The sequence below is a fragment of the Procambarus clarkii genome, chromosome 30, assembly GCF_040958095.1.
Source record: "Procambarus clarkii isolate CNS0578487 chromosome 30, FALCON_Pclarkii_2.0, whole genome shotgun sequence".
NCBI classification, from domain to species: domain Eukaryota; kingdom Metazoa; phylum Arthropoda; class Malacostraca; order Decapoda; family Cambaridae; genus Procambarus; species Procambarus clarkii.
The window spans coordinates 33,366,283-33,379,354 of record NC_091179.1 but is presented as its reverse complement, the minus strand read 5'-3'; the positions used below and the strand labels follow the sequence as shown (position 1 = coordinate 33,379,354).

Below are 13,072 nucleotides of genomic sequence, written 5' to 3'. Positions count from 1 at the left end.
TTCATGTTCTCAATGTTCTAGCTTGTTCTTCACACGTTCAGTGTTCATTCTTTGTATTCCCTATGTTCCTTATCATGTCTTCATATTCTCTATAAGTTCATATTCCCTGCTTGTTCACTCTATTCATCAACTTTTTCTTACATGTTTTCTGTGTTCACCGTATGTTCACTATGTTCATTCCCTTACTTATCCTCATTTTTTTTTATGTTCTTTGTTTCTTCCATTCACTAACTAGTTCTTTGTCAAATAATAGCATCAGCAATACAGTTCCCTCAACAATTTTAGTCACCAAGTTTTATTTTCAAAACTATATCAAAGTAATTCTCGTTGTCAACTTAATAGTTCTACCAACCCCGTTCTTAAACAAATCTACACTTTATTCAGTTCCAAATTTACAAAAGACAAACCTTTCTTGTAACTTCTTAACTAAAAATCTTTCGCCATCAACTGAAACATAGTCACTTTCCTCATTTCTCAACTAACTTATTATCCAATCAACCAAAAATTGTCAAAGGAATCTTTCCAACACTGTTCATAACTAAACTTATTCCCTAGTCATCAGAAAATAACCGTGTTCTTCATGTTTCATTGTCATTTCATAACTAAAAAATCTTTCGCCAATCAACTAAAAAACATAGTCACTTTCGTCATTTCTCAACTAAACTTATTATCCAGTCAACTAAAAATAGTCAGAAATATCCTCGTTCAACACTGTTCTTAACTAAAACAACCTTTCTCTTAGCTAAAAATTGTCAAAGGAAACTTTTTCAGCACTTTCTTAACAGGCGCTATGTTTCATCAAGAAAAATTGTCAAAGGAAACTTTCCAAAACTGTTCATAACTAGCTTTTATCCATCGTCAATCAACTAAAATAATAACTTTCATCATTTCTTAACTAAACATATTCCCCATTCATCAGAAAATAACCGTGTTCATCATGTTTCATTGTCATTTCTTAACTAAAATTATCCGCCAATCATCAGAAAAAGTCATGTTCATCATGTTTTGTCTTTTGCTCAACTAAAAGTATTCATCGGTCAACTAAAAATAGTTACTTCATCATGTTTCCTTGTCATTTCTTAACTGAAATATCACTTCTCTCATCTGAAAATAGTCAGGAATAACCTCATTCAACACCGTTCTTAACTAAAACAGCCTTTCGCTTAGCTAAAAATTGTCAAAGGATTCTTTTCAGCACTGTTCATAACTAACTTTATCCATCGTCAAGTAAGAAAATATAGTCAAAGATATCTATCATCGTCGTTCTTAACTGACATTTATACTTTGTGGAACACTAAAATAGTCAAATGTAACTTTTTCAACACTTTCGTAACTAAAATTATATGTCGCTAAGTAAGAAAAATAGTCAAAGGTGCTCTCCGTTACACCAAAGTTACTCTTCGAGAAATCAAAGACACTCTTCAATACATCAAGGACTTACTCAAAGACACCAAAGTTACACTCTAAGACATCCTTCGAGACATCAAAGACTTCCTTAAGACTTCAATGGGACTCTTCCATTCATCAAAGACATTCTCTAAGCCCTCAAAGTTATTCTCAGCACAATCAAAAGTTATTCCAAGACAACAAAAGTTATTCTCAGAACAATCAAAAGTTATTCCAAGACAACAAAAGTCATTCGCAGAGCTATCAAAATTATTCTCGGAGTCATCAAAAGGTATTCTCTAACTCACTTTTGGTCATTAAAGTTAATTTCTATGTTATAAAAGTTTGTCTCAGAGACATCTAAAGTTAATCTTAGAGTTATCAAATGTAATATCTAACTCTCTTTTGTTCATCAAAGTTGATCTCAGAGTTAACAAAGGTAATCTCTAACTCACTCTCGTTCATCAAAGTTGTTTCAAAGACATCAAAGTTATTCAAAGAGCTAACAAAAGTTATTCTCAGAGTCACCTTCGTTCTTCAGAGAAACTTTCCAAAACATCTTTATTCATCAAAGTTATTCTCAGAGGCATAAAAGTCATTCTCAGAGCTATCAAACTTGTTCTCAAAGTCATCAAACTTATTCACAGAGTCATCAAAGTTAATCTAAGACATCATTTTTCATCAAAGATATTCTCTCTAAACATCAATGTTGTTCTCTAAGACATAAAAGTTATTCTCAGAGTCACCTTCGTTCGTCAGAGAAACTTTCAAAACATCTTTGTTCATCAAACTTGTTTTCAAAGTCATCAAAAGTTAATCTAAGACATCTTCTTTCATCAAAGTTATTTTCAGAGACATCTAAAGTTATTCTCAGAGCTATCAAACTTGTTCTCAGAGTCATCAAATGTTATTCTCGAAGTCATCAAAGTTATTTTCAGAGACATCTAAAGTTAATTTCTATGTTATAAAGTTATTCTCAGAGACATCTAAAGTTAATCTTGGTCATCAAAGTTGTTCTCTAAACATCAATGTTGTTCTCCAAGACATCAAAGATGTTCTCAAAATCATAAAAGTTATTCCCAGAGCTATCAAAGTTAATCTCAGAGTTATCCAAAGATATTCTCATGTCCACAAAAGTTATTCCAAGAGACGTCAAAGTTGTTTCAAAGACATCAAAGTTAATCTCAGAGTTATCCAAAGACATTCTCAGAGACATCTAAAGTTATTCTCTAAGACATCAAAGTTGTTCTAAGAGTTATCAAAGTTATTCTCAGTCATGATATGTTATTCTCTAACTCACTTCCATTCATCAAAGACATTCTCTAAGTCCTGAAAGTTATTCTCTAAGACAACAAAGTCTTTCTCAGAGCTACCAAAGATGTTCTCTAAATCATAAAAGTTAATCTTAACTCACCTTCGTTCATTAGAGAAACTTTCCAATCCATATTCGTTGACCAGAGTTATTCTCAGAGTCATCAAAGCGATCTCTAATTCATCTTCGTTCTCCAAAGTTGTTCTCTAAGACACCTTCATTCATCAAAGAAACTCTCCTTCTTCCATCATGTTATTCTTTAAGACATCTTCAGTCATAAAATTTTCTCTCCAAAATGTAACTAGTTCAGCTTTTCATACCAAACCTGCATTTCTGTTAAAACATATTTTCTTAGTTGCTTTACCCTAAAACTGTTCTCTGAACTACACTGTTCAAACCTACGTAACCTATCCTCTCCACCCAATGTTACTTAGTTAACGTAACGTTCCTAAACCTAACTTTACCTATCCTAACATAACTTACCTTACCTTCCATAACTTAACCTAACTTTACCTATCCTAACTTAACTTACCTAACTTATTCTGCTTAACATAACTTACCTTACCTTCCCTAACTTAACCTAACTTTACCTATCCTAACTTAACTTACCTTTCATAACCTAACTTTACCTAACATAACTTACCTTACCTTCCCTATCTTAACCTAACTTTACCTATCCTAACATAACTTACCTTACCTTCCATAACTTAACCTAACTTTACCTATCCTAACTTAACTTACCTAACTTATTCTGCTTAACATAACTTACCTTACCTTCCCTATCTTACCTAACTTTACCTATCCTATCCTAACCTAACTTGTCTTACCTAACTTAATCTTACTTTCCCAAACTGATGTATCCTAACTTATCTAGTCCAACCAGACATGATCTAACTTAAGTATTCCTTCTTGTCTTTTGTGTTTCGTCAATCATTGTCTCATTCATTTACTCATTTCATTAGTTAATTTCTCAAATGGACGTTTTGCATTTCAAGTGTTATTTGTTTAAGATTGGATATTTATGCATTTCAAAGAATTATAATTTCTCAAATGGACGTTTTTGCATTTCAAGTGCTATTTGTTAGAGATTGGATATTTAAGCATTTCAAAGAATTTTTGTTATATATGGGCATTTACTCATTTCAAGGGATAATTTCTCAAATGGACGTTTTTGCATTTCAAGTGTTATTTTGTTTAAGATTGGGTATTTAACCATTTCAAAGGATTTTTGTTATATATGGGAACTTACTCGTTTCAAGGGCTAATTTCTCAAATGGTCATTTTTGCAGATCAAGGGTTATTTGTTAAAGTTCATCAAGTTGCCCATAAGTTGTATTAGTAGGTTCTATCTTATGTTCTTATTCCCCAACCCTTTAACCTAACCTTTCAGATGTAGTTTGTTGAATATATTATCCTTTTCCTAACCTTTCAGATGTAGTTTTGTTTCTCCTTTTTGTATATTTTTACCCAAACCCACCATCCCACTTAACCTTCTTTCCTTCTTTACTTTGTTTTCACATATAAGTTCATTCTTTATCATAGTAATAATAAAATTACAATAGTAAAGAATCAGATCTACTAAGACTTGAAATTGAGAAACAAGAGCTCAAGGGAGTGAGAGCATGAAAGAAGAGCAAGGAGTAAGAGAGAGGGGGCGGAAGAAAATGGGACCAAAGAAGAGAGAACGAGAGAGAGTGTGGGCATGGGAGCACTAAGACTTGAATTGAGAAAAAGAAAAACTAAGTGAATGAGAATGAGGGTGTGAGAATGGGAGCAATAAGACTTGAATTTGAGAAACAAGAGAGCATTTGAGCAAATGAGGGAGAGAGAGGGGGAGGAAGAGAGAGAATAAGGGAGAGAGATAGAAAAGGAGGGTTAGAAGGAGTAGGAGAATCAAAGTAAAGAAGGAAAGATGGTTAAGTGGGATGGTGGGTTTGGGTAAAAATATACAAAAAGGAGAAACAAAACTACATCTGAAAGGTTAGGAAAAGGATAATATATTCAACAAACTACATCTGAAAGGTTAGGTTAAAGGGTTGGGGAATAAGAACATAAGATAGAACCTACTAATACAACTTATGGGCAACTTGATGAACTTTAACAAATAACCCTTGATCTGCAAAAATGACCATTTGAGAAATTAGCCCTTGAAACGAGTAAGTTCCCATATATAACAAAAATCCTTTGAAATGGTTAAATACCCAATCTTAAACAAAATAACACTTGAAATGCAAAAACGTCCATTTGAGAAATTATCCCTTGAAATGAGTAAATGCCCATATATAACAAAAATTCTTTGAAATGCTTAAATATCCAATCTCTAACAAATAGCACTTGAAATGCAAAAACGTCCATTTGAGAAATTATAATTCTTTGAAATGCATAAATATCCAATCTTAAACAAATAACACTTGAAATGCAAAACGTCCATTTGAGAAATTAACTAATGAAATGAGTAAATGAATGAGACAATGATTGACGAAACACAAAAGACAAGAAGGAATACTTAAGTTAGATCATGTCTGGTTGGACTAGATAAGTTAGGATACATCAGTTTGGGAAAGTAAGATTAAGTTAGGTAAGACAAGTTAGGTTAGGATAGGATAGGTAAAGTTAGGTAAGATAGGGAAGGTAAGGTAAGTTATGTTAAGCAGAATAAGTTAGGTAAGTTAAGTTAGGATAGGTAAAGTTAGGTTAAGTTATGGAAGGTAAGGTAAGTTATGTTAGGATAGGTAAAGTTAGGTTAAGTTAGGGAAGGTAAGGTAAGTTATGTTAGGTAAAGTTAGGTTATGAAAGGTAAGTTAAGTTAGGATAGGTTAAGTTAGGGAAGGTAAGGTAAGTTATGTTAAGCAGAATAAGTTAGGTAAGTTAAGTTAGGATAGGTAAAGTTAGGTTAAGTTATGGAAGGTAAGGTAAGTTATGTTAGGATAGGTAAAGTTAGGTTTAGGAACGTTACGTTAACTAAGTAACATTGGGTGGAGAGGATAGGTTACGTAGGTTTGAACAGTGTAGTTCAGAGAACAGTTTTAGGGTAAAGCAACTAAGAAAATATGTTTTAACAGAAATGCAGGTTTGGTATGAAAAGCTGAACTAGTTACATTTTGGAGAGAAAATTTTATGACTGAAGATGTCTTAAAGAATAACATGATGGAAGAAGGAGAGTTTCTTTGATGAATGAAGGTGTCTTAGAGAACAACTTTGGAGAACGAAGATGAATTAGAGATCGCTTTGATGACTCTGAGAATAACTCTGGTCAACGAATATGGATTGGAAAGTTTCTCTAATGAACGAAGGTGAGTTAAGATTAACTTTTATGATTTAGAGAACATCTTTGGTAGCTCTGAGAAAGACTTTGTTGTCTTAGAGAATAACTTTCAGGACTTAGAGAATGTCTTTGATGAATGGAAGTGAGTTAGAGAATAACATATCATGACTGAGAATAACTTTGATAACTCTTAGAACAACTTTGATGTCTTAGAGAATAACTTTAGATGTCTCTGAGAATGTCTTTGGATAACTCTGAGATTAACTTTGATGTCTTTGAAACAACTTTGACGTCTCTTGGAATAACTTTTGTGGACATGAGAATATCTTTGGATAACTCTGAGATTAACTTTGATAGCTCTGGGAATAACTTTTATGATTTTGAGAACATCTTTGATGTCTTGGAGAACAACATTGATGTTTAGAGAACAACTTTGATGACCAAGATTAACTTTAGATGTCTCTGAGAATAACTTTATAACATAGAAATTAACTTTAGATGTCTCTGAAAATAACTTTGATGACTTCGAGAATAACATTTGATGACTCTGAGAACAAGTTTGATAGCTCTGAGAATAACTTTAGATGTCTCTGAAAATAACTTTGATGAAAGAAGATGTCTTAGATTAACTTTTGATGACTTTGAAAACAAGTTTGATGAACAAAGATGTTTTGAAAGTTTCTCTGACGAACGAAGGTGACTCTGAGAATAACTTTTATGTCTTAGAGAACAACATTGATGTTTAGAGAGAATATCTTTGATGAAAAATGATGTCTTAGATTAACTTTGATGACTCTGTGAATAAGTTTGATGACTTTGAGAACAAGTTTGATAGCTCTGAGAATGACTTTTATGCCTCTGAGAATAACTTTGATGAATAAAGATGTTTTGGAAAGTTTCTCTGAAGAACGAAGGTGACTCTGAGAATAACTTTTGTTAGCTCTTTGAATAACTTTGATGTCTTTGAAACAACTTTGATGAACGAGAGTGAGTTAGAGATTACCTTTGTTAACTCTGAGATCAACTTTGATGAACAAAAGAGAGTTAGATATTACATTTGATAACTCTAAGATTAACTTTAGATGTCTCTGAGACAAACTTTTATAACATAGAAATTAACTTTAATGACCAAAAGTGAGTTAGAGAATACCTTTTGATGACTCCGAGAATAATTTTGATAGCTCTGAGAATGACTTTTGTTGTCTTGGAATAACTTTTGATTGTTCTGAGAATAACTTTTGTTGTCTTGGAATAACTTTTGATTGTGCTGAGAATAACTTTGAGGGCTTAGAGAATGTCTTTGATGAATGGAAGAGTCCCATTGAAGTCTTAAGGAAGTCTTTGATGTCTCGAAGGATGTCTTAGAGTGTAACTTTGGTGTCTTTGAGTAAGTCCTTGATGTATTGAAGAGTGTCTTTGATTTCTCGAAGAGTAACTTTGGTGTAACGGAGAGCACCTTTGACTATTTTTCTTACTTAGCGACATATAATTTTAGTTACGAAAGTGTTGAAAAAGTTACATTTGACTATTTTAGTGCTCCACAAAGTATAAATGTCAGTTAAGAACGACGATGATAGATATCTTTGACTATATTTTCTTACTTGACGATGGATAAAGTTAGTTATGAACAGTGCTGAAAAGAATCCTTTGACAATTTTTAGCTAAGCGAAAGGCTGTTTTAGTTAAGAACGGTGTTGAATGAGGTTATTCCTGACTATTTTCAGATGAGAGAAGTGATATTTCAGTTAAGAAATGACAAGGAAACATGATGAAGTAACTATTTTTAGTTGACCGATGAATACTTTTAGTTGAGCAAAAGACAAAACATGATGAACATGACTTTTTCTGATGATTGGCGGATAATTTTAGTTAAGAAATGACAATGAAACATGATGAACACGGTTATTTTCTGATGAATGGGGAATATGTTTAGTTAAGAAATGATGAAAGTTATTATTTTAGTTGATTGACGATGGATAAAAGCTAGTTATGAACAGTTTTGGAAAGTTTCCTTTGACAATTTTTCTTGATGAAACATAGCGCCTGTTAAGAAAGTGCTGAAAAAGTTTCCTTTGACAATTTTTAGCTAAGAGAAAGGTTGTTTTAGTTAAGAACAGTGTTGAACGAGGATATTTCTGACTATTTTTAGTTGACTGGATAATAAGTTTAGTTGAGAAATGACGAAAGTGACTATGTTTTTTAGTTGATTGGCGAAAGATTTTTTAGTTATGAAATGAGAATGAAACATGAAGAACACGGTTATTTTCTGATGACTAGGGAATAAGTTTAGTTATGAACAGTGTTGGAAAGATTCCTTTGACAATTTTTGGTTGATTGGATAATAAGTTAGTTGAGAAATGAGGAAAGTGACTATGTTTCAGTTGATGGCGAAAGATTTTTAGTTAAGAAGTTACAAGAAAGGTTTGTCTTTTGTAAATTTGGAACTGAATAAAGTGTAGATTTGTTTAAGAACGGGGTTGGTAGAACTATTAAGTTGACAACGAGAATTACTTTGATATAGTTTTGAAAATAAAACTTGGTGACTAAAATTGTTGAGGGAACTGTATTGCTGATGCTATTATTTGACAAAGAACTAGTTAGTGAATGGAAGAAACAAAGAACATAAAAAAAAAATGAGGATAAGTAAGGGAATGAACATAGTGAACATACGGTGAACACAGAAAACATGTAAGAAAAAGTTGATGAATAGAGTGAACAAGCAGGGAATATGAACTTATAGAGAATATGAAGACATGATAAGGAACATAGGGAATACAAAGAATGAACACTGAACGTGTGAAGAACAAGCTAGAACATTGAGAACATGAATATTGAGTATAAAAGTTATACAGAGAACATATGATGTACATAGAAAATATGACTAGAATTTGTAGAGAACATAATGAGACTAAGAGAAAGATTACAGAAAAAAATGAGAAAAAAACAGGTGAAAAGAATTGAACTGAGCATGCTGTGAACATTTGTAGAACATGGAATGAACACAGAAAACATGGACAAAATGTGGAGAACGCAGCTGAATATCGAGAAAATATGAAAATACAGGGGGACAAGAGCTGGAGCTCTGTAACTGACTTGATCTTATTTACTACGTCTGAAATATGACTGTTTAAAATTTTAGGGGGATTGGACTGCTAGCAGCGAAAATGTGGTCTCTGCCAAATTTGGGTCTTTAATTAGACTCTGATTAATTTCGATCATGAACTGGACTCTGAATATTTTGGCACAAAGTAGACTCTGGCGAATTTTGCTAGAAAACTGGACTCTGATGAATTTCGATCAAGAACTGGACTCTGTCACATTTTCACAGATTACAGGACACTGATGAAATTTGCTCTCAAAGTAGACTCTGGCGAATTTTCGGTATAAACTGGACTCTGATGAAATTTGAGCTTAAAACTGTCTCTGACTAATTTTGCTCACAAAGTAGACTCTGACGAATTTGCTAGAAAACTGGACTCTGATGAATTTCGATCAAGAACTGGACTCTGTCACATTTTCACAGATTACAGGACACTGATGAAATTTGCTCTCAAAGTAGACTCTGGCGAATTTTCGGTATAAACTGGACTCTGATGAAATTTGAGCTTAAAACTGTCTCTGACTAATTTTGCTCACAAAGTAGACTCTGACGAATTTGCTAGAAAACTGGACTCTGATGAATTTCGATCAAGAACTGGACTCTGTCACATTTTCACAGATTACAGGACACTGATGAAATTTGCTCTCAAAGTAGACTCTGGCGAATTTTCGGTATAAACTGGACTCTGATGAAATTTGAGCTTAAAACTGTCTCTGACTAATTTTGCTCACAAAGTAGACTCTGACGAATTTGCTAGAAAACTGGACTCTGATGAATTTCGATCAAGAACTGGACTCTGTCAAATTTTCACAGATTACAGGACACTGATGAAATTTGCTAGAAAACTGGACTCTGTTCAATTTGGTCTTTACAGATGAAATAGCCGTAAATGGATATAAAACTAAGTGTTATGGCTAAGTTGTACGTTTTCCTTAACAAAACGTCTAAGACAATATTCTCTGAAAATGCTCTTTGAAAATGTGTGATTGAAAACGGCCAAAGGTTGTCCATAGAGTTTACCTGGAAATGCTGTGACACAAACACGATTTTTTCTAAAACTTTTCATTAAGATTTTCCTACTTATTTTCATCATAAGAAACCTTAACAAACTTCTAAAATCTCAGAAATTATTTTCCTCATAAGAATTCCTTACTTCCAAATCTGTGACTCCCCAAATTCACCCGGAACCCCCCAAGCCACTCAGACGATTTCTAAATTCACCTGAAAACCCTAAGCCACACAGACGATTTTTTCGCCCAGAAAAAAAAAATCGTCTGTGCGTCTTACACCGCACAGGGGTCCTCCGCCCAAAAAAAAAAATCGTCTGTGCGTCTTACACCCTACTACTGTCGTCAACACTGTTGTGGTCGTCAACACTATCTGTTGTGGTCGTCAACACTGTCTGTTGTGGTCGTCAACACTGTCTGTTGTGGTCGTCAACACTGTCTGTTGTGTTCGTTAACTCTGTCTGTTGTGGTCGTCAACAATGTCTGTTATGGTCGTCAACACTGTTGTGGTCGTCAACACTATCTGTTGTGGTCGTCAACACTGTCTGTTGTGGTCGTCAACACTGTTATGGTCGTCAACACTGTCTGTTGTGGTCGTCAACACTGTCTGTTGTGGTCGTCAACACTGTTGTGGTCGTCAACACTGTTGTGGTCGTCAACACTGTCTGTTGTGTTCGTCAACACTGTCTGTTGTGGTCGTCAACACTGTTGTGGTCGTCAACACTGTCTGTTGTGGTCGTCAACACTGTTGTGGTCGTCAACACTGTCTGTTGTGGTCGTCAACACTGTTGTGGTCGTCAACACTGTTGTGGTCGTCAACACTATTGTGGTCGTCAACACTGTCTGTTGTGTTCGTCAACACTGTCTGTTGTGGTCGTCAACACTGTCTGTTGTGGTCGTCAACACTGTTGTGGTCGTCAACACTATTGTGGTCGTCAACACTGTCTGTTGTGTTCGTCAACTCTGTCTGTTGTGGTTGTCAACACTTTATGTTGTGGTCGTCAACACTGTCTGTTGTGGTCGTCAACACTGTCTGTTGTGTTCGTCAACTCTGTCTGTTGTGGTTGTCAACACTTTATGTTGTGGTCGTCAACACTGTCTGTTGTGGTCGTCAACACTGTCTGTTGTGGTCGTCAACACTTTCTGTTGTGGTCGTCAACACTGTCTGTTGTGGTCGTCAACACTTTCTGTTGTGGTCGTCAACACTGTTGTGGTCGTCAACACTTTCTGTTGTGGTCGTCAACACTTTCTGTTGTGGTTGTCAACTCTGTCTGTTGTGGTCATCAACACTGTCTGTTCGGTCGTCAACTCTCTTTATTGTGGTCGTTAACACTGTTTGTTGTGGTCGTCAACACTTTCTGTTGTGGTCGTCAACACTGTTGTGGTCGTCAACACTTTCTGTTGTGGTCGTCAACACTGTTGTGGTCGTCAAGACTTTCTGTTGTGGTCGTCAACACTGTCGGTTGTGGTCGTCAACACTGTTGTGGTCGTCAACACTTTCTGTTGTGGTCGTCAACACTTTCTGTTGTGGTTGTCAACTCTGTCTGTTGTGGTCATCAACACTGTCTGTTCGGTCGTCAACTCTCTTTATTGTGGTCGTTAACACTGTTTGTTGTGGTCGTCAACACTGTTTGTTGTGGTCGTCAACTCTGTTGTGGTCGTCAACACTGTTTGTTGTGGTCGTCAACTCTGTTGTGGTCGTCAACACTGTCTGTTGTGGTCGTCAACACTGTCTGTTGTGGTCGTCAACACTGTCTGTTGTGGTCGTCAACACTGTCTGTTGTGGTCGTCAACACTGTCTCTTGGTGTCGTCAACACTGTTGTGGTCGTCAAAGCTGTCTATTTTGGTCATCAACCCAGTCTTTTGTGGTTGTCAACACTGTCTGTTGTGGTCGTTAACACTGTTTTGGTCCTTAACACTGTTGTGGTCTTCAACACTGTCCGTTGTGGTCGTCAACACTGTCCGTTGTGGTCGTCATCCCTGTATAATGTGGTCGTCAACACAGTTGGTTCTGGTCATAAACGCTGTCTGTTCTTGTCATCAATCCTGTCTATTCTGGTCACCAGCCTTCCCCTGCTTTTATTATCTAGGCCTACTTTCCGTGCTAAAAAATCTTGAGCTCTTTAATGTTATCATGTAACCAGGCCTTCTGTTTGTGCCCAAGTTAAAGTTAGGGGAAAGTAATTATCAGAAGAAAGACCTGCCTGAAACGCTGCGCGTACTAGTGACTTTACAAGATTGTAAATACTGTACTATTCAATGTATTCTCACAAACCCAATGTACCTTCTTGTATATAAATAAATAAATAAATAAATAAATAAATAAAAGAAAGCTCAGTGTCAGGATAATTATAGCATTTGGAACGGATATGAGAACAAGTTTACGAGCTGTGATAGAAGAGTAAGGAACTGGAATATGAGGGCAAGGAGCGGGCATAATAGGGCAAGGAGCGGGAATATGAGGGCAAGGAGCGGGAATATGAGGGCAATGAGCCGGAATATGAGGGCAGGGAGCGGGAATATGAGGACAAGGAGCGGGAATATGAGGGCAAGGAGCGGGCATATGAGGGCAATGAGCGGGAATATGAGGGCAAGGAGCGGGAATATGAGGGCAAGGAGCGGGAATATGAGGGCAAGGACCGGGAATATGAGGGCAAGGAGCGGGCATATGAGGGCAAGGAGCGGGAATATGAGGGCAAGGAGCGGGAATATGAGGGCAAAGAGGGGGATTATGAGGGCAAGGAGCGGGAATATGAGGGCAAGGAGCGGGAATATGAGGGAAATAAGCGGGAATATGAGGGGCAAGGCGTTGTAATATGAGGGCAAGGAGCGGGAATATGAGGGCAAGGAGCAGGAATATGAGGGCAAGGAGCGGGAATATGAGGGCATGGAGGTGGAATATGAGGGTAAGGAACTGGAATATGAGGGCAAGGAGCGGGAATATGAGGGCAAGGAGGGGGATTATGAGGGCAAGGACATGGAAAATGAGGGCAAGGCACTT

The 13,072-nt window shown here is 36.0% G+C and overlaps 1 protein-coding gene across 1 annotated transcript in view; it reads left to right on the top strand.

The window, feature by feature from the left end:
- Window positions 1-12,891, top strand: part of LOC138370036 (S-antigen protein-like) — an 84,789-nt gene extending 71,898 nt beyond the window's left edge. The window contains exon 3 of the mRNA XM_069333811.1: window positions 12,514-12,891. Coding sequence (XP_069189912.1) covers window positions 12,514-12,891 — 378 coding nt within the window. The remainder of the gene's footprint in view (window positions 1-12,513) is intronic.
- The last annotated feature ends 181 nt before the right edge of the window (window positions 12,892-13,072 follow it).